Raw genomic sequence first — 19,357 nt, 5'->3', positions numbered from 1 at the left:
TTCTCTATACTAATGAGCATTTAGGTTATTTCTAATGGGTCACCACGACAGACAATGCTGGAATGAACATCTTTGTACGTGTTCTCCAAGTTTGGTCTCTAGGCTCCTGGGAACCTTCCCTCTATACCCCCAGGTCCTTTCAGGGGGTCTAGGATGGCAAGACTACTTTCATATATTAAGACTTGTTTGCTTTTCCATTTCTGCTAACAGTTTTAAAAATAATAATAAGTTTTAATTATTAACTAAATATAATACTTATAAATATATAAATATTAAACAAATAATGAATTAACAATTATTATTAATAACAAGTTTTAATAATAGGTTTTTTAAAATAGTGTTGCCATTTCTGCTAATAGTGCAAAAGTAACAGTGGGTAGAGTGGCTGTTCTGAGGCATCAGTCAAGGCAGGGCAGTGGCACCAAACAGTACCAAAGTTAGTGGATTTACCACTGTCGCATGGTCAAAGTAAAAATGTTAAGACTGTTCAATGTTAAGACTGTCCTTGATGAAGCAGTTAAAATGATTAAATCATGGCCCCTGAATACACATCTTTTATTCTGTGTGATGAAATGGGAAGTACACATAACTGGATTCTCATGTCTGCCTCTGCATTTGACCTGCTACAATATGTAGCTTTGGCTGAAGTATGGAAGAACCTCTGGCTTTGCATGAATGCAGGGTTGGAAAAATGGAAGAGTATCCTCACAGCCTTTCTACTTCTGCCACTTAGGGAAGAATGACAATTGTCTCAAGGAAACACTTGTCCAATTGCTGCAGTTGCGCTAATTGCTTTCCTCATGGATCACTAGGTTTACTTGAAAGAATAACTAACAGATGAAACTGCGGTTATTCAGACTTGGGTACTTGGCAGACATTTTCCTGAAAATGAACACAGTGAGCCTGTCACCTCAAGGAAAACAAGGAGATATTTGTGGCCAATAATAAAATTTGAACTTTCAAGTGAAAGAATTTTGGACAGCTTCCCAATACTTGCAGACTTTTCTAATGAGATCAGTGGTGATATTAGGAAATGTGAGTTTTTTGTTTGGTTTTGGGTTTTTTTTTGTCCTTTTTCTCTTTTTAGGGCCACACCCATGGCATATGGAAGTTCCCAGGCTAGGGGTCTAATTGGAGCTGTTGCCGCTGGCCTACACCACAGCCACAGCAACGCCAGATCCGAGCTACATCTGAGATCAATACCACACCTCACAGCAACACTGGATTCTCAACCCACTGAATGAGGCCAGGGATCGAACCCTCAACCTCATGGTTCCTAGTTGGATTCGTTTCCACTGTGCCATGATGGGAACTCCGGAAATGTGGTTTTTTGATACTATAGAATTAAATGTATCAATATTTGGAAGATCTGTTTAACCCTGTAAACCATTATCTTCCAAGTGACTAACATGCATGATTTTACAAAATCAGGAACCAAAAAAAAAATCCACGCAGAGAGAAAGAAAAGCAAGCAGACATCCTCCATGGCCCCTCCCCCCTTTTCCTGCTGCATCCACAGCATATGGAAGTTCCCAGACCAGGGATGGAATCCAAGCCACATCTGTGACCTACACCACTGCTTCGGGGATCCTTAACTCACTGCACTGGGCCACGGATGGAACCCGCAATGCCACAGAGACAAGCTGGATCACTAACCCACTGAGCCACAGTGGGAACTCCCTAAACTGGTGGATTTTAATGTGACAGAGTATGAAAAGGTCATTGATATGGTTTCAGAGCCACATTTAAGAAATGACCACAAGCCCAGTTTTGGTGCAGCATTAAAGAAGTCTATCTATAATTATCTGAAGAGGCTAATATTTCTCCATTTTCCAACTATATATCTTTGTGAGGCTGGCTTTTCTTCACACACTTTTGCAACAGTCTGAAGGCAGGAGCAGCTATTAGGATCTGGCAATTTTCTATTGAGTCAGATATTAAAGAGATGTGAAAAAAAGCAACATAATGCTATTCTTCTACTCATTTCTCCCCTGGAAAACAGTTATATAGTTATTTGCCATAAAGAATGTCATTTATGCTAGCACTACCATTTATGATTTTTAATTATTTCAGTTTTAATTTCTAACACGGTAAATATTAGTAGCTATAGTCTACAAGACAAAAGCGTTTTGGGGGACTCTGAGACCAAAAATGTCTGTGAACCGTAACTCTCCATACATCTTTGTAAACCTGTTTCCATAGGATAGGGTTTAGAGGTGCAACTGCCAAGTAAAAAAGGAATACACATTTAAAATTAATATCTTGCCAAATTGCCTTTCACAGAGCTTTGCCAGCTGGAACTCCTACCAAATGTGTGAGTGCTCACAGACCTGCACCAGAATGAGCAACATTTTAGATTTTGTGATTCATCTTCCTAAGGTGGTTTCTCACAGGATTCATTTAAGAAGTAAAATCGCCTAATCCAGCGAAAATAAGCTTCAACTCAGAAATGTTTAATTTATGTATAATTTCTCAGGGAGACTCAATTGTCTCCAATTTACAAAAAAATTATCCAAATAACAACTTTGTGAATGGAGAGTTGGAACACAGACTTTTCCCAAAGAAACAATGGCAGTGAAGTTCACAGGCGTCAACATAGAATTCAAAAGACAAAAATCAAATGTGCTGAATTCTAGAACGGCACTCCAAGGAAAAGCTATTGACCACACTGTTTCTAGCAGCAAAAGCACGTTATGTCTTAGCTGGAATACTGGGAACTCTGATACCAGCCAGTCGCTGTATTCCAAAAATGATCTCAGCCTCCCCTCACCACTGCACCATGCATGGGGCAGGCCTTCAACAACCCACCCCATCTGCAGAGCTTCCAGGCAGATTCATACCCTCCAGTGGGCAGAAGTGTTGCATTATGGAAGCCTGGGGGCCAAAGGGGTGTGTTCGTGTCTGTGTGTTAGGAGCCCAGAACTTGCCAGAGCGTGAAACAGGCAAGGTGAGGCATGGAAAGATGGAGAAGCACAGGCAGGTGTATGGGTGTGTGACTGAGCTCCCATGGAGAAGCACAGCCAGGTGTATGGGTGTGTAACTGAGCTCCTAGAGTGGATATAAAAGTCCAGAAACATTGAGTCACAGAATGTGAGGGGGACAAGAAGAGGGAGAGAGTGAAGGAGAAATAGAATAGGGGAGGGGATGAGGCACACAGTCCCTGTGCTATAGCAACACACAACAGAAGCCGGACCACAGCCAGGACTGCCCTATTCCCAGGCAGAGTGGGAATGAATGGGCCAGGTTTTGGCTTCACAGAGAGTTCTCAGTGCTGGTTCTGCTAATGACCACGTGCCCTAGACTGAGGAAATGGATCACTCCTTGGAGCACTGGATTCCCCTACTACGAAGCGGAGATAATAGTCTCCTCCACCTTGCTGCAGGAACTTAACTGAGCGTATTTATTTACACAAAGGGCCTCAAACAAAACCATCGAAGTTTACAATTACTATGTTCAAGTCAGTGGTAAGATACAAGTTTATAAGTGTGTCTATGAAATGAAGGGGCTAAATTAGACAATCTAAAGGCCATTTCAGGTTGACATATTCTATGACAAACCATGGAAATATCAGGAAGAAACAGACCTAAAAAGATACAACCATTCAGGTAAGATAATTTGTTAACACAAAAGCAGACACAGTCAAAATAAAAAGGGAAAGAGAGAAAAACCCTTTTCTATCAAAATCTTTGTAGGAAAAGAATACCAAATACAATTAAAAAGGCAAACAACAGATAATAAAAATATTTGCAGCAAATGTGGGAGATGAAGATGAATGTCTTCATCATGTTTGGAGGGAGTATGTATCACGGAGAAAAATCAGACCCCAAAAGGTAAATACACAAAGGACACAATAGATAATTCAGTTACGGCTGTTTAACAAACAGAAAGACATTTGATCTCATTATTGACCAACAATAAGATTACCATTCTTACTTCAATCAAATGTGGTAAAGACTTAAAACATCTAACCCTCAAGGTATTAAAGGAAATTTTCATCTATGCTGGAAGAAGCTCTTTGTGCGAGCATTAAAAAATCATAAAAATCTGACCCCTCCAAATTATTCCAAGAAAATAGAAAAAAGAAAAAAAGTGTGGAAAATGTGGGTAGGTAATATTGGGGTGGAGGGATGGGAAAGAATCTTAATATTTGATACTAAGGAGATCATCAAATAAACAGTGAACATCAACCTGATACCAGCAACACGGAAAATTTCCTATGAGAATGTTAGGGCAAAACAAAGGAGATACAAAACTGTTTATGCGCTCCAATTACAGCCATATAAAAATGAAAACATGCACAAGCGGGAAAATTATATCAAAGGGCTAAAGGTGGTTGTACACATGTGACTTTGGCTCAGTCTGGGGTCAGAGTGACAGGGCACCGAAGACAGGTTCCTGGACCCTAAGATGGATCACCCAGAACAAGGAGTCTTTCCAAATCTTAGTTTCTTCAGTTATAACTATACAGGCTGCTATAAGGATATGATGATACAACTTAACTAGAGGGCTAACTGTACTTAGCCCTTAGGTAAACCCTGGATAAAAGGTAGTTATTTTACTTTTTCTTGTTAGTGTGGTTACACTGTGTTTATGAGAATATTTTAGAAACAAGAATGTCTTAATTATCTATTATTATGTAAGGAATTTCTCGAGTGGCCACATTTCTTAAAATGAGCCATATTCTCTCTTTAAAGTTTCATTCATTTTGGAGCTCCCACTGTGGCACAATGGGATCGGCTGTGTCGTGGGAGCACTGGGACACAGGTTGCAAATGCAGCTCGGATCTGATCCCTGGCCTGGGAGACTCCGTAAGCTGTGGAGCAGCCAAAAAAAGGGAAAGAAACCAAGAGAGAATAAAAAAGTTTCATTCATTTCATTTTTCAGAAATGCATCAAGTGGGAAAATACCATTTCTGTTAACCCATATATAACATTTAGAAATTGCTGTCTCATTTATTTTGTAACTTATATAAACATTAAGAAGTCACTGCCGAAGAAGATGAATTTGTACACCTAGCACATAAAACCCAACACATACCGTTGTCAAGAGTCTCAAATGTACCACTGATATATTCCTTTGGTGATTGTGTGTTTTCTCTGTTGAGATCCTGCCTATTGGAAATCAACACTTGGCTTTGGAGGACACACTCCGGGATCAAATACAGAGAGGAGCATGTTCTCCCCAGGTTCAAGGTCATCAATTAAATACAGACTTAGACACTCAATTTTCCTTCCTGTCACAGATTCCTTCCTAACAGAGAACTAAATGAAGGTCCAATTCTGCCATGAATCTGTATGTTATAAACTATCAACACCCCCATTCTTGTGAGATAATGACCCTGCAAAGTGCATAGTTTTAAGTACATAGAATTACTACAGAAGTGTAATGCCACTGCTTTTTGTGACTTTCTTTTCCCAAACATGTTTTTTTATTCACTAGCTTATGCAAATAGAAGCTGCAGTATCTTTTAGATAAACATGTATTTCGAAGTAACAAAATGTCAGAGGCCACTTCTGTCTTTGCATTCTACTTTTCACCAACCAAACCGGGATGGCATGCTCCGTGGATAAACGCTAGGTTTAAAAAAATCCTGACTTCACAGCTCACTACAATGTGATTCATAATAGAGAACATACTTTTGTTTTGAACATCTTGTTACAGTAACAGGAAGGCAGCTTAGTTCATCAGAGACGCAAACAAGAGAGCCACATGCACGACTTCTAAGCATCTGAGTTATATGGTGTGTAGTAAAAAGTGACTTCACTGGAAAGCCAGGGTTACATTTTGTAATCTGGCATCATCTCTGGGAGCTGTAACTTTGGAAGCTTTTGGAAGTGTCTGAGGTCAGAGAGAGAAGGAAAAAAATACCTACAGGAAAAGGGCTATGCATTAATGTCAAGAAATCAGTTGTTACTGGTTTAACCCCCACGTAGCACGTCTGCCATTACCAGTTTGTCTTTCTGCCGTTCACCATGGATGAGAAAGCCGCTGCGTCCATTGCCTTCGGGGTGCATGACCTTACAGACCCCCACGCGACTGATCCCGCCTCCTTCCTGTGGGAACCATCCCCCGCTGGAGTCATCTCTGGTCATAACCACAGCCTTGACACGCACAATATAGCTGTCACTAAAACGACAACAACAAGAAGAATGGGGCATGACAATGGTCTGGAGCTGGAGGACATGTTTCAAGTGCAGGGTGACCACAGCCAGCAGTCTGGGGACTCTTCAAAAGGAAATCTAAACCTGGCAGCAACCTTAAAAAGACTGCCCATCTCAATAATTAGGTAAAAAACAACACTCTTAAACTCAATATAAACATAAAAACAAAACAAAACAAAAAAGAGGCCCAGTCATAAAAAAAAGTCGAGAGTCTTTGCGGAGGTTTTAAAGCATAACATTCTCCAGTTTCTAGGTGGAAGTATTAATAATAAAATGAAAGAACTGATATCTATAGTTTGGTATCTACAAGTGAGAAAAGACAAATTAAGAGGATTTTATGGTTTCAACCCTGAAAACTTACGTCTATGCAGAATGACCAAGGTTTAATGTTTTATAAAGCTAATGATCTTCTAATTTAGCATAAGAAGAGGGTAGGCCACTCCCAAATCACAAATTCACCATGTGATCATTTATACAGGTGGGGAGATATTTCAATTCAAATACCCTTTACACATGTGTAGCCTCCTGTTATTTTTTCCAGTCCACACTTCGATTTCGCAATAAGTTCTTTTGCACCTTTGCCAAAAATCCTTTCTCCTCCAGAGACCAACTCTAGCTTCTTTTCATTCTTCATCACTTTTGGGGAAATTTATGTGGACTTTCGGCAAGACCATTAAATTCTCACTGGCTGTTTTCGTTCTTGGAATAGCATTCCTTTCCTTAATGCTTCAAACATACATTCTCATCTTCTATATGCCAGGTGCTGTACCAGATTCTAGGGAGACAAAGATGCAGAGTAACACAGAACCCCCTCTTTTCATCCCTCAGGCCTGGTGCTCAGAGCCTAGCCAAACCATCTACAAACTCCTGGGGACCACTGAGATGGTCCCTCTGTCCCACATCCCTCACCTCTCACCCCCGAAGGGAAAGCCACCCAGATTCCCCACTGCCCTGCAGCTCACCCACTACTGTGACCCAACTTCCCTCCCACTGTGCCCCTGGGACTCAAGGGTCAATGACCCCCTTACTTCCTCAGCCCTTCCTTTCACACTTGTTTTTAACTGCAGTGAAATACACACAACGGAACATTCACCACGTTAGCCATTTTAAGCAGGACCATTTCATGGCATTAAGCACATTCACATCGTTTGGCAACCATCACCAGAATGCCAACCATCCATTCCCAGAACTTTTTTCACCTTCGCAAACTGAAACTCTGACACTAACTCCCATTCTCCCCTCTCCCCAGCCTCGGGCAACCAGCATTCTCCTTCATTCTCCTTCCGGCCTCTATGAAACTGACAACTCCTGGTACCTCAAGGAAGTTCCTTTCTCTTTCTTAACCTACAAGAAAACGCCCTTGGGCTGAGGCACGTGGCTCACTCACAAGGCCGCCTTCTCTCTCCAGCATCCTTCCAGCTGAGCCAAGAGATGCTGGGGAGGGTATTCACCTCCATGGCTGACAAACGGCCCCCTCTCCAGTTCCTCCAAAGCCCCCAAGTCTGATGTTGCCCCCCACTGCCCTTCTTCAATCTTCCGCAGATTTCTGGGTCACATCCTTCATACCTTGAAGAGGTTAAGCTGGTGGGCTCATTGTCCCTCTATCTCTTCGCCATGATCCCTGGCATGATTCTTTGTAATTTCATTGTTCACACAGAAGATTCCTCCAAGTCTTTGACCTCTCAGTTTCTGGAACTCTTTTCCTCCAATGCCCTGGTCTTACACTCAGCCTCAGGCACGCATGTCTAAGTTACGCTCTTGACCTTGTCAGTTTGAAGCATCCTGCTCTCCAGCTATATCTCCCTACAGTGCAGCTTACCTTCTCCAGATTCCAATAATTCTTTTTTTTTTTTTTGGCTGTGCCTGCGGAATGTGGAAGTTCCTGGGCTAGAGATCGAATCCATGCCACAGCAGTGACCCAAGCTGCTGCAGTAACAATGCTGGGTCCTTAACCTGCTGGGCCACAAGGGAACTCCTAGATTCCAACAATTCTTCACCCCACCGGAGCCAACAATCTATTGTTCCCTGTTCCCCACACCCTCATGTTCTCACTTGATTCTCTACCCAACTTAAGTTCCATGGTCCGTCATGATACTCTTGCACAAAACCTTAACTTGTTTGCCCTCTCTTCATTTTAGTTTCCTGGCAAAACTTCAAACCCTGGTGTAGTCCTCCATCCACTTAACTCCATGTCCTCAATCAGGCTGCTGTACATGGTTAGAGGGAAAAACCCCACTTTACTGTGCTCGTAGGTCTAGTGTGAAGTCCTAACCACTAAACTCAAGTGGGTCCAGCCAGCATCCTGCTACATTTCCCGGACATGTCCCTAAGAAGATGGTTTCGTATGTCCTCCTGCCTCCTCCTTCTCAGATGATGGATGCACTTACTTTAATTTCACTGAGAAAACAGACACCATCCTAAGAGACCTAGCCCCAGCACCCACCAGCATGCCTACTAGTCACTACCAGCATTTGCTGCCTCCTCTCCTTTAACTGTGGCCAAACCATCCATGAATCAAGCCAACAACTGCACTTAAATATTGCCTTTGTGTGAACAGTGCCCCAACTCACATTTCCACATCCAGATCTCTTCCCTAAGCTTCAGATTAGTGAAACCAACTGCCTATGTGATTTCTCTGCTTTGGCATCTTGTAGGCACCTCAACCAACATGTGTAAAAAACTGAACTCGTGATTCCCCCCACCTGTGGATCCTACTGGCTCTTCCTTTGAAATTATCCATAACACTTCTCAGATGACTATAACAGACCCAAACTGGCCTCCTTACTTTCACACTTGTCCAACTTCCTAAGGAAATTGAAAGGTAAGTCACATTAAGCAGATTAAAACCTTCTACTCAGGGAGTTCCTGTTGTGGTACTGTGGAGACGAATCCAATTAGTATCCATGAGGATTCAGGTTTGATCCCTGGCCTCGCTCAGTGGGTTAAGGACCCAGCGTTGCTGTGAGCTGTGGTACAAGTTGAAGACTCAGCTCGGATCCTGCATTGCTGTGGCTGTGGTATAGGCTGGCAGCTGGATCTCCCAATTTGACCCCTAGCCTGGGAACTTCCAATTGCTGTGGGTGTGGTCCCCCCGCCCCCAATAGCTTCTTACATTACTATGAATGAAAGTAAATCTGTGCTTTTCTTACTGCTCTCCTCCTTGCTCATTCTCCTTCACTCCCACTGTCCTTGATGGTCCTCCACATTAAGCACATTCCTGCCACAGGGCCTTTGCACTTGCTATTTCCTTCCCTTCAAACCCCACCCCCCATTCTTCTCTCCACACACCAACTAGGCTCCTTATTTCATTCAGGTCTCTGTCCAAGGTTATTTCACCAGAGAAGATTTCTCTGTCCACTTTATATAATAAAGTGACACCTCTTATTCCTCTTAAATCTTCTCACTGTGCCTTGTCTCTCTAAATGCTACTACATCAGCATCTGCCCTATTTGCCCACTTTTCCCAACTAGAATGGAAACTCCACTAGAGCAGGGACTTTGCCCTTTTTGTTTACTGCCATACCCTTAGAACCTAGGGTGTTGTCTTATAGGTAGATCATGGAATTAATGGGTTAAATAGACAATACTTATAAACAGGTTTAAAAAATTATTTGTAGCTAATACAATCTGAGAAAATATAGTGTTCAATAATCATTTACTTACAAGCCACAATAGCTTAGTGGAATAGGGTAAAGATTTCCTTGTCATTGACAGGAAAACTGAATTTTGAAAATCACATGATTTCTATCATTAATCCATTCATCTCAAGATTCAACATGCATATTCCTTTAGATCAGAGAGATTCAGACCATTTTATGATATTTGTTTACTTACATACAATTTGTGACTCTACTCCCCTTCATTCCCCATTTATTCTAGAAAAACTAAGGTTTCCCATGATGTATAAATCTCCAGTATGAAACGCAGCTTTGGGAGTTCCTGTTGTGGCTCAGAGGTTAACAAACTCAACTAGCATCCATGAGGACGTGGGTTCGATCCCTGGCCTCGCTCAGTGGGTTAAGGATCCAGCGTTGCTGTGATCTGTGGTGTAGGTCGCAGACGTGGCTCCGATCCCATGTTGCTGTGGCTGTGGCACAGGCCGGCAGCTACAGCTCCTATTGGACCCCTAGCTTGGGAACCTCCATATGCCGAGGCTGCAGCCCTAAACAGACAAAAAAAAAAAAAAAAAAAAAAAAAAAGAAGAAAGAAAGAAACGCAGCTTTTTCAAATCTTCTGTGAATGTACTATGTGTTCATCCCAACAGGAAATGGCCAAGGTGAATAATTGAAACCCTACATACCTCTTGCTAAAACATGCTTTTACTTTTTTTTTGTTGTTGCAGCTGTGTGCTTTTCTCCTGTCTTTGGAAGGGATTAAGTAAACATGAAAAATGGAAGTTTGCATTACTTACGTTAGTGCCATAGACCTATTTCCAAAAAGCATGCATTTATTAGAGACTCAAAAAAAAAAAAAAAAACCAAACAAACAAAAAAAAAACCCCAAAGAAAAACCTCACCCCGGCTTCCAGACTTCAGGGGCTGTTAATTTTGCCCTTTGCTTATGGTCTGCAGCATCCTCTTTCCTGACCTGATTCCTCATCAGCTCCTTCCTGAGGGCATAGACTTCTCTGTAATGGGCTGTGTGTTGGGAGGGGTGGTGGTGGGGGGGAGAAGCCCCAACAGCCAGCATTAACGGAGGCAACCAGCTATTTAAAACAGGGCAGGGGGATAAAGTGTTGCACTAAAAGCTACGAGGGATGTCTGGATAATCCAGCTGCATGGCCGCACGCCAACTGCTTCCTATCCGTGGTGTATTTACGTTACTCAGGCACTCACCCCGCCCAGAACAGAAAGGACAATGAACTCCACCACCAAAAAGGTATAAAGAAGGAAAACTCCCTTCCCACCTTCCCTCCCTCTTTCTGGAAAGAATTAAACAACATGTTTAAACCAGATGTAGGGTTTGCTTTGGGGGGTGATGGAGCAGGACAGGCAAGAGTGGATTAGTCTCTTCATTTGCACAAGGAAAATGCTACGGGTGTGCTTTAGAAAAATGGTCCAAAAACATTCTTTGTCAAAAACAACAACAACCTCATGCTTCTGAAAGTTTCAACTGTTAAACCAGTGTAACTGATTAGGACCTGGTGAAGTCCCAGGCGTGGGTCCAAACACCAAGTGAATGGAGCCCTAGTGTCTGAATTTAAGTTAAAACTGACCCTAAGGAGTTCCTGCTGTGGCACAATGGGATTGACGGCGCCTTGGGAGTGCTGGGACACAGGTTCAATCCCCTGCCCGGCACAGTGGTTAAGGATCCAGAGCTGCCGCAGCTGCGGCTTAGGTCACAACTGTGGCTTGGATTTGATCCCTGGCCCAGGAACTCCATATGCCGAGGGGCAGCCAAAAGAGCAAACAAACAAACAAACAACAACAACAACTGACCCTAAGAATCAATGTCATTATGTGGTGTTTGACCATCACCCAAATGCCAACATATTCTTTAAGTGCACTTTGAATAAAACCAGCTTTTCTGAATCGGGCTGGGGATTTGCCCAAATGTGGTTCCTTTAAGGAAAAAGCTTTGCACTCCCCACACATGGATTTGTAAAAAGAGAACTTGCTGCCCTGTGATCACTCAGCATGCAATAGAGGTAGGTGACATCCCATGGCAGGATGGGGAAAGGAAGAAAGAATGATTTCAAAGACGGATTCTTTTTAGCGGGGGATGGGGTGCTGACTCCAAGATGGCACAAGTGGTTTTAGATCTCAGGCCTTTATGTCCTAAGTTCTCCCCAGATTCAAAGCAGGATCTGCCTAGACCACGTTACAGAGGTAAACAAAAGAGCAGTAGGAAATGGTGAGACACAAAAGTGTCCCTGGAAATAATATTCAGAGCCCGACAGGTTGGCACTGCCTTGACCTTCTTAGTAGCTGCAGAAGCCTCTTTTTGAGCTTCAGTTTCCTCATTTGCAAAAAGCCAAGAGAGGATATGCTGTGCTGGGCTGTCCTGAGGGTTAAACGCAGTGACAGAGGTCAAGTGCCTGATACAGAGAAGTTGGGTAAATTATAGTCATTGCAATTATTTCTGTTCAAAGGCTGACTTTAATTACAAGAACAGGTCTTTAAAGACCAGCCTCCCTGGCCACTGAGGACTGGGTTCCTGCCTGCCCGCCTTCTTCAGCTGTCAGAAAGCAGAGGCACAGGAAGGCTGTCAGGCCCTAGACAACAGGAGAAAATCCCAAATGGACCTCCAGCTTATTCACGCAAGGCGGATTTATAAAGAACAGGTTTGAGCCTACATTTCAGGCACCTATAAAGGATCAGTTCATCTGCCATCTGGGAACTGCCTCTGTTCCTGCCTCTCCTCCCTGGATTTTGGAGCCTGGAACTTTTACATCCCCCATAAATACTTATCCCCCTTATCTGATCACACGGCTCCTTTATCTCTGCATTACGCTAAACATGCCACTCACTTCCTCCCAGCCCCCCTTTTCAGCCTTCTCTACTGCACCAGACCTTGAGAGGGATTAGCCAAGATCTCAGCCTCTCAGCCTCCCTCTTGGCCCCAGCACAACCCCGAGCCATCAGCTGAGCCAAATATAACACTATGCCCTCCGGGGGAGTCAGGGCCACCCCTCACTGTAATCACACCCCTGGTCCCCCCAAATCTTCCTGGTGCCTAAGACTTAGAAAAGGTCTTTGATTACATTGAATCATGCACACAAATATGTAAAGTATTACACATATGAATAAAATATATGAGTGAAATATATGTGTCTTGTCATATTTTAAAAAGAATCCAGGAGTTCCCACTGTGCACAATGAGATTGGTGGTGTCTCTGGAGTGCTGGGACACAGGTTTGATGCCTGGAGGGGCACAGTGGGTTAAGGATGCAGTAGGTTGCAACTGCAGCTCAGATCTGATCCCTGGCTTGGGAACTCCATATGACCCAGGGCAGCCAAAAAGGAAAAAAAAAAAAAAAAAAAAAGAAAACAAAAAACACAAAATATTTCAGCAGAACCAAAGGGTTGAGAAGCCAAAGATATTAGTCATATTCTATTTAAATGGCTGATGGGTTCTTGAGTTCTATTAAGTATCAACTATTTAAAGAATTAAAAAAAATTTTTATTTACTATTATTATTATTTTTTTGGGCCAAACTTGCAGCATGTGGAAGTTCCCGGACCAGGGACTAAACCTGCACTGCAGTTGCAACCTGTACCACACCTGCAGCAATTCTGGATCCTTAACCTGCTGTCCTGCAAGGGAGCTTCCTTAAGAGCCTTTCGAAAGGGGACTGCCCTGGTTTTAAGAATTTATATAATCCAAATTTTATAAGCAAGGAAAACTGCGCATATGTAGCTTTATGCATGGTAGTAATGTGGTCTTCAGCTCTATACATGTCCCTCAAGGTAGATACTTGCTCTGCATGCTTACTGTTGACCAAAATGTGTATTGTTGGTCAAGGGTTAAGCCACTACAAGCGACAGTGACAAGAAAAGCCAGCTAGAGAGGGCGACCCCACAGTAGCCTATGCTGGTGAAGACACCATCTCCCCTCTCAAACACTGATGAACAGGCACTACAAAGCAAAGAAGAAATTTTCTACACGTTAAGTGTTTGCTTGATAAAGAGATTGGTTTGTTAATATCAGACTTGGGGGAGCTAAAAAGTGGGCTAAGGTCACTTAAGAAAAAGGCTTCTCCACAGTTATTTAACATCCATGAAATGAGTGATGAAGTACACTTGATGGAGAGTCGTCTTGGAAACAACCCTACCCTAGCATCTGCCAGGAGAAGAATCCATGTACTTGAACAGGTACCAACACCATAATTTTGAACTCATGGAGCCAAGGCCCTCTGCCAGTGCCCAGATTTACCCAGGCTTCTCCTCCAATCTTCACTGTGTCTCTGCCTTTCTGAGATGCTGCAGCTCCTCCTGCCCGTACAGTCTTCCCCCCCAGAGGATTACAGCTTTTCTGTCTTTGCAACCAATTTGGGTATTTAAAAAATGGTACGTAATGAATTTCCAGGAACGGAACCCCAATATATAACATGGTAGTGGAAGGTGGTGGTGAGAATGAGTGCTTGCTGTGCCATGCCTGGGGACGGAACCTTCATCCAGGAACTAATCAGGCCGAAAGCCAGGGGTTCCTGCTTCTATTATGGGTGTGAATAGGTTTTCCTCCTTTACCATGGGCTGGGCTCAGGATCTGGGAGTGAAAATAACTGGACAATGTGTTAGGAATCCCCATTTTAACTTTTCGTCATAGCCAGTAAGTTCTGCTGTCCTGCAAGGTCACCAGAGCCCTCCTTGTCCAAGTTCCATTCCAACCCCAAGGGAGAGGTATGGGGTGGCCCCATTCTCATCCTCGCATGCCCCACCGAAGCCCAGCATCTCTGTGGCTCAGGCTCCCTGGCTACCCTGAAGCATACAAATAGACCTACTCACCCACACACTATTTTCTTGTGCACAGATTACAAGGGGTCATTTTCCTTATTACTATGAACTACACTGCCAGCACAACTGATATTTAAAATAGGAATGACTATTACATTTAATAATGTATAAATCATTCTTTAGAACCAATCCTAGCAAGTTGAAATTTATTAGACATGGGTCTCTAGTACTTTTTTTTGGTTTTTTTAGGGCCATATCCATGGTATGTGGAAGTTCCCAGGCTGTGGGTTGAATTGGAGCTGCAGCTGCCAGCCTATACCACAGCCACAGCAACTTGGGATCTGAGCCACATCTGCAACCTACACCACAGCTCACAGCAACACCAGATCCTTAACCCACTGAGCGAGGTCTGGGATCAAATCCATATCCTCATGGATACTGGTTGGGTTCATAACCCGCTGAGCCATGATGGGAACTCCTGGGCTTCCAGTACTTAATTCCCACTGAAATTTTGATTCAAAAACACTCCTTTAAAATAACTATTATGAACTCCTATTTTTATAACCTAGTGTTTCTATGATTCAGAATAAATGCCCGTACCTTGTTTAACCATAATAACACCTATAATAATATCTTCCTTTACATTACAGTTTGCTGTAAGGAGATGCCCTTCCAGGGCTGGGAGTTTGGAATGGAAACGTTGTAAAATTGGGTTTGTGATTGCATAACAATAAATATAATCAATCTCATTGAGGTTAAAAACAACAAAAACAACAACAAAAAAGGAGATGCCCTTCCAATCTTCAAGGGCCACCGTACATTTTCTGGCCACAAGAGCCAGACTGGCACGAGCACTGACCATTCTGGCACATGGGGCTGAAACATACCACGTAGACAATGGACACGCTGCCAGCTGTCCCATGTGGCACCTGCTGTTCATGTGTCCTGTGACCCAGCAGGGCCAAGAAAGTCCATGAAGCCAAGACACAAAGGAACAAAGATCAGGGCTGGAAGTTAAACACGTGAGCTTGACAGAGGCTTAAGAGGCCTGTCAGGAGCTAGTTGAGGAAATACCGGGGAGGGAAATTAGGGATCCTTTGACATCCCCGAAGCCTGGGAACACTGACCAGGGAGCACTCTCTGACAGACCCGGTGAGCTAGAAAAATTTACAGCTGGCTGAGGCAAGTCAGAGCTTCTGGTGGCGCCCGCGCCTACACCTCAGTGACAACCCAATTCCAAGGGCAAACCTTCACACACTGGATGGAGGTGGTGATACTCAGCGCAGCACCCAGGGGCGCTGGAGGTTACCTTATTCAACACTAGCTTGGGGGCTTCCTTCTCAGCGAGGTTTACTCCACCGTGCTGTCTTTAAAATACATTTTTAAATTTATCCTCTAAGCTTTTATTGCCTTGTAGTTTGAACCAGTATAAAGGAGTGATTGAGCTAGATTCACTCACTTACATTGCTCTCCATTTTTTTCCCTTTTGGAAAAATCTCTTTACTAAAACTTTTTGATTTTATGTATTGAATATATCCAGTGTCTTAAGGATGGAGCTATAGCTTTTTTTCCTCCCACTTCAACCCAAAACTTTCCCTATCTTCATTTAAATTCAGAACTTAAATTCAGAAACCACCAGAACACTAAGTATATAACATCCACAATGACAGATCACTTATAACTGGGACCCAATAAAGATAAAGGCATGAGGGCTGTTATGCTAATGTACTGCCTAAAACCCTAACACTGGGCAGTTTTAAACCTGGGCAATGAAGTGTTTGCTGAAGTAAATCTTAGCACCCGAAAGGCAATTTTACAAGTTGTGCCTAAGACAGATTTCTTAAATGGCTCTTTGGCAGCTCTCCCTGTGTCAATATAACTTTCCTGAGTGAGCACCTCCCAAGGTGAGTAATGCACTCAGCTAGGAGAAGAAAGGCCAGGCTGAGGTCAAGCCTGGAGAGATGGGGCAGAACAGGTGTGGGGCAGCACTGGTTTATTGTGGCAAATGAACCATCAGAAGGAAAGCAGTCATGCCTTATGGTATCACTTACGTGGCACAGATGAACCCATCCACAGAACGGAGACACATAAGGGACATGGACAGCAGACTTGTGTTTGCAGAGGGGGAGGGAGTGGGATGGACTGGGAGTTTGGGGTTAGTAGATGCAAACTATTACATTTAGAATGGATAAGCAATGAGGTCCTGCTAATACAGCACAGGGAACTATATCCAATCTCTTGTGACAGAACATGATGGAAGATAATACGAAAAAAAAACATATATATATGAATGACTGGGTCACTTTGCTGTACAGCAGAAATTGACACAACATGGTAAATCAACTACACTTTAATAAAAAAATTTTAAAAATAAAGAAGGAAAGTTGTCATTTTTTCCAAGAAATTTGAAAACTATTTGCTCTAATCTCTACTAATAGCAGAAATCCTAATTTACCCACCCTGGGGGTCCAGGGAACTGGAGATTCCTGGGCATATGTGCCTCTTAAGTGCTAGGTGGGTGTCCTGGTGGACCACTTGGGACCTCTGTGCCCTCATCTTTCAAGGGTCTGTATGGAGGTCATTAGCTTACTATCAGGCTCTGGGAGGCATTTTAAATTATCTTTGAGTTTTAAAACACTGGCTCCAAGAAGTTATCTCATACTACCCTACACCACCAACAAAAATCCTTAGATTTGGAAGTAAATATAATTAAGCTTTTTTTAAAAACAATCAACAATTCCATGGAATTCAACAAAACTAAAAATTTTTTTGGAAAAGATTTCTTTTAAACTCAACATCCTTGCAACATGGATGGACCTAGAAACTATCATGCTCAGTGAAGTCAGCCATACAATGAGACACCAACATCAAATGCTTTCACCGACATGTGGAATCTGAAAAAAAGGACAGACGAAACTTCTTTGCAGAACAGATGCTGACTCACAGACATTGAAAAACTTATGGTCTCTGGAGGAGACAGTTTTGGGGGTGGGGCGATGTGCCTGGGCTGTGGGATGGAAATCCTGCGAAATTAGATTGTTATGATCATTATACAACTACAGATGTGATAAATTCATTTGAGTAATAAAAAAAATGAAAAAAAAAACTCATGTTCTTTCCACTAAAAATAAAATAAAATAAGCTCAACATCCAATGATTCTCCAAACTGTCACAGGTAAGGTTTATATTAGCATAAGGGGAGTACCGATTTAGACTCAGCCTTTCAAGGCAAATCTCCTACATTAGGCAAGGCTGCCAGACACAACAGGACGTGCCCCATCCTGCCTCCATCCCGTGTTCCTTTTACCTGTATATCCAGGAACCCTATCTGCTATAGACAGTTACTGAAATAACAAGCTAAATACCTACACGTAAATGTATGTTTCATTTTAACGTTAATTCTCTCATAGCTTTATGCATAGATTCTCTAACATGGTTAATGCGGTTAACGTTTTTTAAGATCACCTAAAAAACATTTTAGGAAATTACAGGCAGCGTTTATCACCATAGTTCATTACCATTCAAGGCATCGATGGAGATTTCTGAGTTATTCTCAAAAATCACCAAAACACGAACTCTGACATGAAGAGACCACTTTAAAAAATGACATTTATTTTATTCAAACCTAACTAGAGTGAGTCTACTACTTCTCAAAGACTGAAATGGTCTGTCCTCAAGGGTGAGTTCCTGGGTGATCACTCAGTATGAAGTGGGATGAGAGAGCCATGGCAGGCGAGAGGCCAAAGTCTGAATCCAGGTTTATGATGCAGCTTTTATTGTCTGCTGCTTTGCTGAGCCTGGAGTTCAGTGGAGTTCATAATTAATCAAGATCAAAGGATTGCCAACTTGAAACAAGCAAAACAACCCACCGCTGAGGAACCCTTTCTTCTCCTACTTTTTACTCCAAAAGCAGTAATTTTCTTTGACTTTCCCTCTGTTTTACACACCCTTCCAAAAATGGTATTTATGATCCACATTTAAACCCCCAAAGGCCAGCTAATGGAAATGTTAGATTACTAAACAAAATTAACTCTCACCACATTAAAGTACACATGGAATAGAAAAATTGGTACTTTAAAAAAACAAAAGGCAAAGGGAGTTTTTAAGGTTAATAATCTACAATTCAGGTCTTTAAATTGCAGCCCTTGAACTTAAGCACCTGACTTTCTCAGAAATCTTTACTTTTTTTCTCACTGAATTAGAGAAATCCAAAAGGAAGACAGTGTTTAAAGATCACATGCTGGAGTTCCCGTCGTGGCGCAGTGGTTAACGAATCCGACTAGGAACCATGAGGTTTCGGGTTTGGTCCCTGCCCTTGCTCAGTGGGTTAACGATCCGGCGTTGCCGTGAGCTGTGGTGTAGGTTGCAGACGCGGCTCGGATCCTGCGTTGCTGTGGCTCTGGCGTAGGCTGGTGGCTACAGCTCCGATTAGACCCCTAGCCTGGGAACCTCCATATGCCGTGGGAGCGGCCCAAGAAATAGCAAAAAGACAAAAAAAAAAAAGATCACATGCTGAACTGGTCAGGGAGAAGTACATGGTATCTGTAACTTACTTACTTCATTTTTTTTTTTTTTGGACAAAAGTATTTTATTGGCAGCTGCAGAAAATCATGAATTCCTATGCACCCCCCCCCCCCCCAAGTCAAGGGCTTAAAAGACATTTGAATTATCAAATACTCTGCAACTTACTTTGAAATGCATAAAAAATTAAGATGGCTGGAGTTCCCACTGTGGCTCTGTGGTAATGAACCTGACCTGTATCCATGAGGACATGGGTTTGATCCCTGGCCTTGCTCAGTGGG

At 42.7% G+C, this 19,357-nt stretch overlaps 1 protein-coding gene across 3 annotated transcripts in view; it reads right to left on the bottom strand.

The window, feature by feature from the left end:
- The window catches only part of SPRED2 (sprouty related EVH1 domain containing 2), a 125,623-nt gene that overhangs the window by 27,624 nt on the left and 78,642 nt on the right, over positions 1–19,357 (bottom strand). For all 3 annotated transcript variants that reach the window (XM_047781922.1, XM_047781921.1, XM_047781923.1), the window contains one exon: positions 5,949–6,126. In XM_047781922.1, coding sequence (XP_047637878.1) covers positions 5,949–6,126 — 178 coding nt within the window. The remainder of the gene's footprint in view (positions 1–5,948; positions 6,127–19,357) is intronic.

The sequence above is a fragment of the Phacochoerus africanus genome, chromosome 5 (assembly GCF_016906955.1).
Source record: "Phacochoerus africanus isolate WHEZ1 chromosome 5, ROS_Pafr_v1, whole genome shotgun sequence".
In the NCBI taxonomy this organism is placed as follows: domain Eukaryota; kingdom Metazoa; phylum Chordata; class Mammalia; order Artiodactyla; family Suidae; genus Phacochoerus; species Phacochoerus africanus.
This window is presented reverse-complemented; position numbering and strand designations above follow the sequence as displayed.